This window comes from Brassica napus, chromosome A2, assembly GCF_020379485.1.
Source record: "Brassica napus cultivar Da-Ae chromosome A2, Da-Ae, whole genome shotgun sequence".
NCBI lineage: Eukaryota > Viridiplantae > Streptophyta > Magnoliopsida > Brassicales > Brassicaceae > Brassica > Brassica napus.
The window spans coordinates 10,568,882-10,580,735 of record NC_063435.1 but is presented as its reverse complement, the minus strand read 5'-3'; the positions used below and the strand labels follow the sequence as shown (position 1 = coordinate 10,580,735).

The 11,854-nt window shown below is 30.8% G+C and overlaps 1 protein-coding gene across 1 annotated transcript; it reads right to left on the bottom strand.

Moving 5' to 3' along the window:
- Positions 1-3,342: 3,342 nt before the first annotated feature.
- Positions 3,343-6,924, bottom strand: LOC106395284. The gene is made up of 7 exons (XM_048759024.1): positions 6,307-6,924; positions 6,093-6,179; positions 5,550-5,759; positions 4,872-5,036; positions 4,682-4,735; positions 4,440-4,586; positions 3,343-4,074 (listed from the first exon to the last, which is right to left on the bottom strand). The coding sequence occupies exons 1-7, from the start codon at positions 6,496-6,498 to the stop codon at positions 3,697-3,699; spliced, it is 1,233 nt and encodes a 410-aa protein (XP_048614981.1). The 5' UTR covers positions 6,499-6,924; the 3' UTR covers positions 3,343-3,696.
- Positions 6,925-11,854: the final 4,930 nt, after the last annotated feature.

Sequence of the window (11,854 nt, the reverse complement as noted above, 5' to 3'; positions counted from 1 at the left end):
TGAAAAGTTACATATAAAGTTACGAAAAGACGTAATATATCTCTTGATCATCTTAAGAAAGAATTTGCTACATTTGTATAAACGACCTCTACATAAAGTTAAGCAACACACAAATAGAAATATAATAATCTTATCATACATAAAAAGAACTATGTGGCTTTAATAAAAGTGTGCGTATTACACTAAAACTCACCTAGTTATTTTTAAATTATGAGTTTAGGGTATGTCTATTTGAAGGGTCGTGTTATCACGTGGAAAGGTTCGATATGATCATATGCTTCAACACAATTGAATGCGAAATCCGAAAGGTAAAAGCTACTACAATGTAATTAGCTTTGACATTGAATTGTCAACTCTCTGATACTGATAATTTGTAATTTCTTAATTCGAGAATCACCTTCCTTTTAGTTCTCCTTAATTTTTTAATATTCTTAATTTGTTTAATTAGTTTATTCTCAGAGAGTGTTTGCCAAATGGCGAGCTCACATAGTCAGAACGTTGAGGTAAGGACAAGAACATGATGAGTCGGTTTGCATGCTTCGTGCTTCCACTTCACTCGCCGTTGTTCTTGTTACTTGTCGTCGTTTATACTATCTTTTAATTAATGGAAAGTGTTATTTATATTCGTTAAGTACAATCAGATATCCAAATCATATTTCCACTCTCTTTCATATGGATTGGTTACGAGTTCCGACCATCGCTTAGGTTTTTTCTCCTCAACCTATCGATTAAAAATAAATAGTCAAATTAATTACATAAAAAGAAGACTTAGTTGACATTATATATTTATATTATAACCACTAAATTTATCTGGTTTCAATCTGAAACTCAAACTGTATCAAATTGAAATTGCACTAACAAATTATAATATTTTGATTTTATTTAACATTTTCGTAACTGTGCAATATTGTCGTTTCTTTCTGTCTTTGTGCAATATTACGAAAATGTTAAGTCACAGAAAAAAAGACTGACCAATGTTTGCGAATTGCGACTGTGTGCATTATTCAGAATATGAGAGATATGAAAACAGCCATTTCGAGATATGTTTAATTCATACACAACTTATATGACTATGCAAAAACATATTTATATTTTTGAAAATTTCAAATAATATGCCTTTTGTTTATCTTTTGGTGAAATCATACACTAATCGCCACATCAACTGTATCATCTAATTTTTCTGATATACATGCTATGTCAACTAAATTTATTGACGAGTATGCCATCTGCACAATATTTTTTTAAACAAAATAGTCATTTTGTAACATTTATTATTTTTTATTATTTTAAATCATAAGATTTAATCTTAAATAAGAGATATATTCGTAAATGTTATATAATAAATTTACATCATAAATTTATTAAATGTAGCGTTCGAGTACTCGTTGGGATTCATGTCAAGTTTTTTGAATTTCGATTTTATTTTGTAACACATCATAAGAACCATATTGGTATTTTTGTTAGTATGGATCAAGATATTTTTGTAACACTGTACAAGACTCATTCGGGCATTTTCTTATATTTAAGACTGAGTACGGATCAGATTATTTGGTTCGGGTTTGGTTCAGATTTCAGGTTATGGATTTTATTGAAAGTAACACGACTGCAAAAGTGATATTAAATTTGAATCATTACAACACTTATATAATTTTTATAAGGATGGTATTGTGATAGGATCTAATATTTATGAATATATATGTTATATAAAGTTAATTTTTTATGATTTAATTAATTTTTTAAATATTACTAAATAATAAAATTTATAAAATTTTACATTTTCTAGAAAGTTATTTATATAAAACAACTATTTTCTTTTAAAAAGATTGTATAAATGACATTTTCGTCAGTAAAATTAGCTAGCATATTATCTACATCAGCAAAATTAGATGATGTGTCAGCTGATGTGGCGACTAATGTATGATTTCGCAAAAAAAATAAACAACGGATATGTTCTTTAAAATTTTTGAAAATACATGTATAGTTTTGCACGGTCGTATAAGCCGAGTATGAATTAAATGAAATAGCCAAATATGAATTAAATGAATTGACCGATTTCCTTCTATTTGTTATATTTTCGTAAACGTCGTGTTACTCCCAAAATGGTCAAGCCCGCAGTCCAGTCAATTGTTTTAAACTACGTCTATTGGGCTTACAAAAGGCCCATATTTCTCAATCCTCTATTCATAAAGAAAATCTAATAATAGCTGGTATCTTTTTGACAGCTGAGTTATCTATGCTAAACACTACTTTTGGCCAAAGAATAGAGTTTCAAACTTCTTTTGCCAAACCTTATATGAATGGTATTATGATTAATTAGGGGTCAGAGGAATCGAAGGAAGCTTATTTATACTTTAAAAGTGTCATGAGATATGACTGTGAAGCCTAACCGTTGAATGTATATAAGATTTCTAGCTTCGGGATGCATATGTTTTATATGCATACAAACTAAACATAGTGCTGTACGAATAGGGCGCGGGACAACCCTAATTGAGATTTGGACCATTGTTGGTTGTTATACTCAAAATAGTATAATAACATTGAATTAACATACTTTTTTTCTAAATGAAAAAAACGAATGCTGTTTTGCTAAATTGTTTCAAATTCAATGATATTTTATCGAATTTTTTTATTTTTAATCATTTTCATTCTGCGAATTATTTTATTATTGGCTAATTTAGGTAAATAATTAATGATCTATTGATTTAGAATTAGTTAATTAAATTATGTGCAAAGTCTTGAACATCTTTTAAATAGAACGTAGGCAATACTGAATTTTGAGGAATTTAGAGAGGATGCTTCATTTGAAAATTGTGTTGTAGGCTTGTAGCTTAAGTAATAAAAGAAGGCACATGGGGAGATTAACGAAAGACCATCAAAATCGGCATTTAATTATGGTCCCATCCCATGTAACCACCTCTAACGACATGACTAACATTAGTCTCTTAACTGAGATTATTAATTTATGATTTGACATTTTTTTGTTTTTTTTTTATATTTTTCGGTTAAAAGACGGTTCTTATCGTTTTTTAATAAAAATCTAATAAAAACTAAAAATCGTCTTTTAACCGAAGCTAAAAACTCCAGTTAATAGACTGTGATTAATCACGGTTAGTTTCAACCTTTGCTTAATTCTTCATATTTTTGGGGTATTCGATAAAAATAGACAGTTCACAGTTATGCGACATGAATGTTTGAATCTAATCTTCAGAACTAACATTTATAACCATTTCCAATTATTATTTCAGTCTCTGCTCTATTTCCACATAACTTGTCTTCTGGTCCACCAGTGACAAACCTTTCTGACCATTTTATACATATTTAAAATTTTGAGAAGAGCCTTAATTAGTTACGAGTACATGACATTAAAAATCAACATTCAATATCCTTTTGAATAGTCTACATTTACACATTGGTAACACTAATAAACATAAACATTGCAAAATTCATTATGCGATACCACATTCCTCATTAGTAATAAACAAAAGAAAATCCAAGGGAAAAATGTATAAACCTACCAAACTTTTTTTTGGTAAAAACTACCAAACTTTTTGTTGCCAAAGAAACAACTCATCCACATTATATTTGCAAAATCACCTAGCCGCAGAGATACTTTTAAGTTCCTAATCTTCTACTCCCAAAATCCATTAAAGCACAGCATGCTAGAATAACAACAATAATAGAACGTTTCTTGATCCTTCATGGACATCTAGGGTTTTTTCCTGGACCTCCATAATAAAAATAGTTACCCCACACACGACTCGTCCCACCTCTTATATCATAACAATTGGGATGATCAGCAAGAATCTTTAGATTCGAAACGGGAATAAGAGTATTGTCCCAATCAACCATTTGGAGATTCCGGAAATAAGATGCTTTACCAAAACCTTCACCTGCGAAATGGCCACTGCCCATTTGTGTCGAAGTGTGTGAACCACCAGGTCGGGTGTTCACAATCTCGCCTCCGAACTGGACCATGCTCCCATGTTGCCTTAGATGGGTGAATAGAAATGCCGGCCAGTACCCGACTAATACACCCGACCCGAATTGTAGCCACCAGTGACCGTGCTTCGGATCCTAAGTAGTACATGTAACGAACTTGCATTAACATCATTGTTATTATTATTATTATCATTAAAGTATTTAAGACTTTGTGGAGACACATCTTATAAATGACACGTTAAATGAGCTGGGCTGACGCAGGAAACATTGATGTGAACCATGTGCTTTAAATTCTTTCTTAACTGCTAGGTTTGATTGGTAACGTTTCTGAATTACATAATACCAACAATATATATATCTAGAATTATATAGAAAATAGTGATTATCAAAATGTTGCTTAATCATGAAATCATTATGCGATACTACCTTGTCTCAACTAAGCAATGGTATAACTACAAGGTAAATTTTGATAATGGATATGGAGTAGTGAAGAAGATTACCTTCCAGATCAATAATCTTATATCGAATTGTCCACCTTTATAAGAAGATCTAGGAGAAATGGCTGCTCCGATCGCGATTCGACGGTTGGTTTGGACAAAACCGGAACACAACAAATTGTAGCAACCCGTTGTTCGGTATGCATCAGACTGAAAATCACTATCGTTACCATTGTTAGCAAAATGTTAATTCAAGCAAACGATTTACTTTAGCATGACGTTAAAGTAATGAAGTAAACATTTACCGTCCAATAGGTGAAGAATCTTGGGTAAGTATCTCCGTATAGCTCCGGGCTAATCTTTGCAACGTAATCAAATAAACTTATTAGTCTACAAAAAAATCTAAATGGATAAAATAAATGAATCTCATAATTAGCATAATTTTATTAAATTTATTTTTCTATAAAATAAATAAAATGAAAAATCGAGACGTACTTGCCAACCGGCTTCGATAGTATTAAGATCGTGAGTGAACGAACCGGCAATAACCCAAATCTGAGAGAGACTGAACTCGTATTGGCTAGTGACTATTGGCGACCACACGTTTATACTCGCTTTTGCTCCGTAATATTGTCTCCCGGATACGTATCCTACCGCATGCTACACAAAAACAAACTTTATCATCAAAATAAAATATTATTTTCTAATCAAATTATAATTTATAGATTTTATATATTAAGAAAAATAAATATATAGTTATGTTAATATTCTATTTGTTTTCAGTAATTACTACTCATATTTTTATATCTTACTTTTAGTTTTAAATTAAAATGCATTACTTAAAGTCTAAACTAACCTTTTGAATCTAAAACAAAACTTTAAAAATATTAAACTGGCAAAAAAATAAATGTGTTTACTGAATTTCATGTAAATTTCTAAACACTGAAAAAGAGAAAAAAAAGGAACAGAGAATAATCTCTTGACGATGTGAACAGAGAATAATCTTTGTAATGTCACGCTTCTCTTTTGAGACTTTGGAATACAAGAAAGTGTGTGATGGTCGTGCAAAGAATTAACGAAAAAGCTGAGTTTTGGTATCATTCTATTATCTTTTTTCCTTTATAGGTAAAAGAAAGCTCTGACTTTTTTTTCTGGATAATTATAGTAACTTACTTCGTGTCCGTTACTTGTGGAATCTCTCCTCACGCGCCTGATTTTCCGACCAAATCTCCGAACAGAACTTGCTCGTAACATGTCTTGTTCCGTTGTTCTTCTTATAGGAACCGTACCTTCTGGACATGACTCTCCGGTTAAACTCCACAGCTGAGAATCTTCATACGATTCATCATCTTTGCTATATCCTTTGGGCATCTCAGGCGGATCCTAATGTAAGAAAGATTGAAAACTTTGATGTTTTTTTTTTTTTTTTTTTTGATAATCCAGGGGTTCCCCACTTACGTGGGTCATTCCCCTGGGCCCGGTTAGGCAGCGGTCCACTTCACCCGGGAGGGCTTTACCTGGGCTGGGGACAAGGCCCAACACCCAGTACCGCATTTGATGACAGAATGGGTAGTTCGCCTCCGCTTGGCGTCGAACCCGTGAGCATGACAATTGGCCCACAAGGTCCTTACCAAGTGAGCTACCACATCCCGTCAACTTTGATGTTAGACTTATGGTTTCAAATGAAAATGGAGAAGAAGATGGAAAATAACTTACCATTGGTCTCTGTCCATGTAAGAGAGGATGATCGAAAGCTGGTTGCTGATGAGTCGGAACACAATCTATTGTATCTCCGTCTGAGCTCTGCAAGAAACATAACATAAAGAGAAGAAACAGAGCAAAATGCTTGCATGTTGATGATAAAGTAAAATAGAGAGATCTAAATAAATACATTGATCAAAGATAACGCTGGGGCAGATAGAAAAATTACTTGAATGGTTTTAACGGCGGGCTTGTTGATCTTGAGAAGCTCATTTCTAATCAGTTTCAGCTTCTGTATCTCTTCTTGAGGCCGGAGAGTTTGATCTGAGGCAGTAGAATTGGAGGGAGAAGTGGTGTAGGAGAAGGAAGAAGAGACGAGGGAGAGTAACAGAATCAGTCTGAGAAATCTAGAAAAGACCATCTTAACGGACTTGAATGAAACCTGGTGTGGACTCGGTTATGATGATGATGAAAGCATCTGATGTGGTGTTGTTTTCTTCTTCTTAAGTGATTCAAAAGACTTAACATTTAATACGCTTTCTTATTGTTGTTCGTCTTCTTGATGTTTCTGACACATCTCCCAACAAACACATAATCACTCTCTCTAAGGAAACCCAGATGTGATCAGAAGCAATAAAGAATGGATCAAGAAAATTTATTAGGGTTGAGTGTTGCCAAATTTTTGGGCATGTGGGTACATAAGGTAATATAAATACATGGTTTATGATGAAATCAGAAGATTCATGTATCAAAGTTTTGCAGATTTGTAAGAAGTAAATGGATAAAAGAAGAGAGAAAAGGAGAAGTAAACTTCATATATATGTGAGAAGAGTAATAATGTATAGGGAAACTTGGTTTTGTGGTGATCATTCTTTGGTTTGAAGAAAGGGACCAGAGTTCAAACTTTATTACCCTCTCTTTCCACTTCCTTTTAGTTTTTTTTTTCGTTTTTTCACAGTTTATGTAGAATACTATATTAATATTTATATTCCATGCATGTTGCAGTTAAGAAAATATGTAGGGGATAACATCTTTTATTCCACAGTGTTACTTGTGGAATAGTGAACTGTTATCTTATTAATTCTCAAAGCAAATATATTATTATAGATAGGTCCCTATTATTATATGATCACTTATCTTTTGTATTTAAGAAGCTGTGGAGTTTACGGTACGTAGTCTCTTTAATCAGAGATTAAAACTATGCAGTCTATGCTTATAATTTAATCTTCTCTTCAAGCTGGAAGAAGAAGAATATACAACAACAAAAAACTATGAATTTGCGGAAAACAAAACGAGTTTATTGATACAAAACATTATTATAGCATAGTACAAGTTGTGAAATTAAATTGTCGAGCCTCGAGAGTGTCTATTCTTTAAAACACAATCATATTGTCTCTCAAAATTGAGGGATTGCTTTAACCAAAGCATGCTTAGTTCGTCCTTTTTTTTCCTTTTGAAAGAAACATGCTAAATTGAATCGTACGTATGTTGACCAATATTATAAGATTCCAGCGACATTATATTGCAACTTTATACGAATTTAATATACTAATCTTAAGATAATAATTATAAGTTGGGGAAGTAAGTGGGTGCAGTCCTCGTAGGGACACATGCATATATTGATGATCCTTCTGTTAGCCCATTTATAATCAAGTAATGGGTAATCCCTCTGCCATTTTGTAAATAATTCAAAAATTCCTGTCACTTATAAGTTGTCTCTTTAGAATCTTTTACCATAATGTATTTCTGGGGAAGATCTGTATATCATTTACTCTTTGAGTTAAAAGCTTTATGAGTAAGAGTCAAACATCCAAATAAATAAGAAATGTGAGCTTGGCTGCTATTTTGCCAGAGTCAACTCAATCAAAATAGCATCCGCTGGTTTAAAAATATGACGAATAATCGAACTCATCCATTTTGTGTTTAGAACATACCATTTATATTAAGTTCAAAAAAAGCATACCATTTATATTATTATTTTAAAAGTATTTATGTCTAGTAATTTAACTAAATTTCACAAGGCTAATTATTTCTCATTATTTTGTATCAAACGGGCGGGGTGATTCGAATATGGTAGTATCTTTACATAAACTGATTATATGGCTTTTACGACGTAATGTATGGTTGGACTTGGAGCTGCTTTTGTTACATTCAAGTTATTATTGAAAAAAGAAAATCGATCCGATATATATATTTCTTAGAAAAGAATATAGTTGAGGGCCTTGAGGCTCTCTTTTAGGTAAGCCCAAAACGTGAAGTTGTGACTTTCTATGTATATATACATATGTTTTGGACATACGATTCATTGTTTTTTGTTTTTAAGTTCTATCGAGGCCAAGACAAAATCGGAGGGTTTGGATGAGAAGCATGAAGATATAAGATGTATGTCCTGAATTAGTCGCTGACATAGTTGCTGAAACAGATGTTATGTTGAGTGATAAAAACTATACGGAGTTAAGGTGCTAAGCTGGAGTCGTGTAGACTTGGAGAGTAAGAGAGTATCTTGAAGAAAAGACAAGAAGAATAAACTTAGGTATCAAATTTATGACTTAAAGAAAGTGCAATAAGTACAATGCCAAGAAAAGAAAAGTTGCACTTATTGTTTTGAAAGATATCGATATTCTTGATGCTTTGGAGAAAATACATTGTAGAACATGGAGTTAATGATAAAATAGCTTTGAGGGTTGTCGAAAAAGACAGCGACATAGAGACTGATTTTATAGAGAGAGAAAAACTCTTGAGCGTGGTCTTAGTCGTACTGAAGTAGTTGTTGAAGTACTGATGGAAGACAAAAGAAGCATTGTAGCTTAGGAATCTTTCAGTTACGTGTGTTAGGGTGTTAACACTAGACGTGTAAAAGCTGAATTAAGCAGATATTGTAATAAATTGTTTAAAATAGATTCTATTAAAACATAAATGTTTGCTTGTAGTGTTTTGTCTCTCGGATTACTTTCTGCAGTACTATTGTGGTGTCTCCTTTACATCAATAATTGGTATCAGAGCGGGTCACTTAAGTCACTGGTGAAGAACCCGAAAATAAGAGAAAAGAAGGAAAGACAGAGTACAACAGAAAACATGGTGGAATAGCTTATTCTTGATCCTGAACAAGTCCAAAAGAATTTAGAAAGTTCTCTACTACATCTATTGCACCCCTAAATAGACATACATGACATTATAACACATGTAAACAAAAGTTTACGCAGCAGAACAAAAACCTTGGAGGATGGACCGACTAGGTCAGGTTGTTGTGATGACTAAAATGAATACCAATTGGTTATTTTTGACTATGGGGTAAACAAATTTGGGTTTGTAACTCAGAAAAAAAAATTAAAAATTACATTTATTTGTAATGAATTTTGAGAGTTTTATAACTTGGAGTACAAAATTATTTTCTTTCATGAAATTAGAATTAGTCTTTTTTTAATATTGTTTTAGCATTTATTTGAAAAAAATATAAATTTTTTTTTTTACAAATACTAAATTAATTTTATATTTTAAATTTATTTATTTATAAACAGCATATAATATCCATGAATATACAAAGACGGATCTACAAAGACGAGATATAAGAGAATGGGCAACTGTGAGAGCTTTCATTGGTTTCTCATATTAAATTCTCTATTTATGTTTTATTTGTTTTAGTTTAATTAAGCTGTTGTGGGGTTGACATGTGTAGAATCATCTCTCACTATTTTGTTTGCAGTACCTTTATAAACAATTGATCCTAACAAATTATCGTTCTCTTTTCTACCATTTCAATTCTTTTTGTTATTTTAATTGATAGACACTTAGTGAGATACCTTCACTAACGGTGCCCTAAGTGTCTAAACAAACCTCCAACATTGGTTTCAATCAATGTTTTTAAACATGACTCAGACGACTTACCGGGTCACTGGATCGACCGCGGATTAATAAATAAATTAATTTATTATATAATAATATATTAGCTATGAAAATAAATATATAAAACTAAAGTTTAATATTTTCTATATGTTTTTTAAAACATAAAATAATAGTTTGGATATGTGAATATTTTATGTTTAAAAAGTATTTAGAAAATACTTCACTTTAGTTTTTATATTTTTATTTTCATTTGACATACAAAATATCAAAAAATAATTTAGACTATTTAAAGTTTTGTGTAACAAAGTAAGAGTTATGAATCTAAAAAAATCAAGATATAAAATTTATAAATATTTAAATGTCTACTGTGAATAATAAATTAAACTTTAAATTTAAAATAAACCAAAAGTAAAAGATCATTGTAATAAATAGTCAATAACGGAAGTAAACTAACACCAAATCACGTCACCTAATTTTGTTTTTTATACCATCTTTCACTTCATTTTCTTTATGTGACATAATGAAATCTTCATCAAAATCTAAAAATTACAAATATAAAATTGAAAAAGGAAAACCTAACTCTTTTTTTTTATCAGCACCTAACTTCTTAATTGGAAACTTAGAATATACAACATAATCTAAAGACTTTTTTTTTAAGTTATTTATTGGTTCAATCAATAGTTCAATCGATATCAAGTTCCGGATTTTAATGGGTTTTTGCGGGGTTTTGCGGGTTTCTAAATATTGGATTTTTTACAAAACCCAAACCGGAGTTTTTTTCTGGGTCACCAAATTTACAGGTTCAACCGCGGGTCTAGGTCGGGTTTCAAAACACTGGTTTCAATTAAATCCAAACATCATAATATTTATATAAAAAGGTGATTAGTTGCACTGTAGAATACCTTTACAGCTAAAATTTTGTTTACATCCATAACCCATAACTAATACCAATTTAGCATTATTTAAAACACTCACCTTACAAAATAACAAAAGATGTATTTTTGAATGTACCAGCATTAATTTTTATAATCATGATTTCATTTCTTTAGGAAGACTGTAGCTAATTAATTATTATATTTTTCTTTTTAAAATAAATTTTGCAACTATTTCACATTTTATGATGTATGAAGTATGTGTTATAAATATAATATGTTATATGTTACGGTAATATATTCAAATTATTATACACAAATTTAAATAATCAAAATATATAGATACAATTTACAATTTCTTCTATAAATGCATCATATATTATAATAAAATCACATTGTTATAATTAATATTAGGTAATATTTTATTTTCTAAAAAATTGCAAAACTTTACCAAATAAATAATTATTAATCATTTATGTTTTATTTTAAAATAGCTAAATATAAAACTGTAGAGGTATGACTAATATATTTTGAAAACTGGGTATTATTCAACATGGCCAATTCCTCATCATATAACGAAAGTTATATGAAAACTGGGTATTATTCAACACTACACCACCTCTGTGCGAAGCCTGAATGAATCTAAATAACGAAAGTTAAAAATAGAATTTAATCTGCTCTGGAAACAGTTTAGTTATAAGAAAGAAAAAAGATCGTAGATAGGTTATTGATAAAAATTAAAAAAAATCATAGACAATCTAGTTTCTTTTTACTAAAGAGGGAGAAAGAGAATGCGGGGAAAAAGGTGAAGAAAAAAAGGAATATTGAAACAAAAGGAGGATACAACAATTTGATGTAAGAGACCAATGATGCTGTCTAAAGTCGTCCCATGCTCAGCTTTTACTTCCTCGAGGTAAAACTTTTATTTTAGTTTTGATTTAATCAAGATTCTATTAAGTACTATAAAGATAGATTTTTTATGTTGTTAAAGTATTTTTTTTATACTTTTGAGAAATATTTAAAAATATTTAAATTGATTAAATTTCATTGGTGAAAAATTAT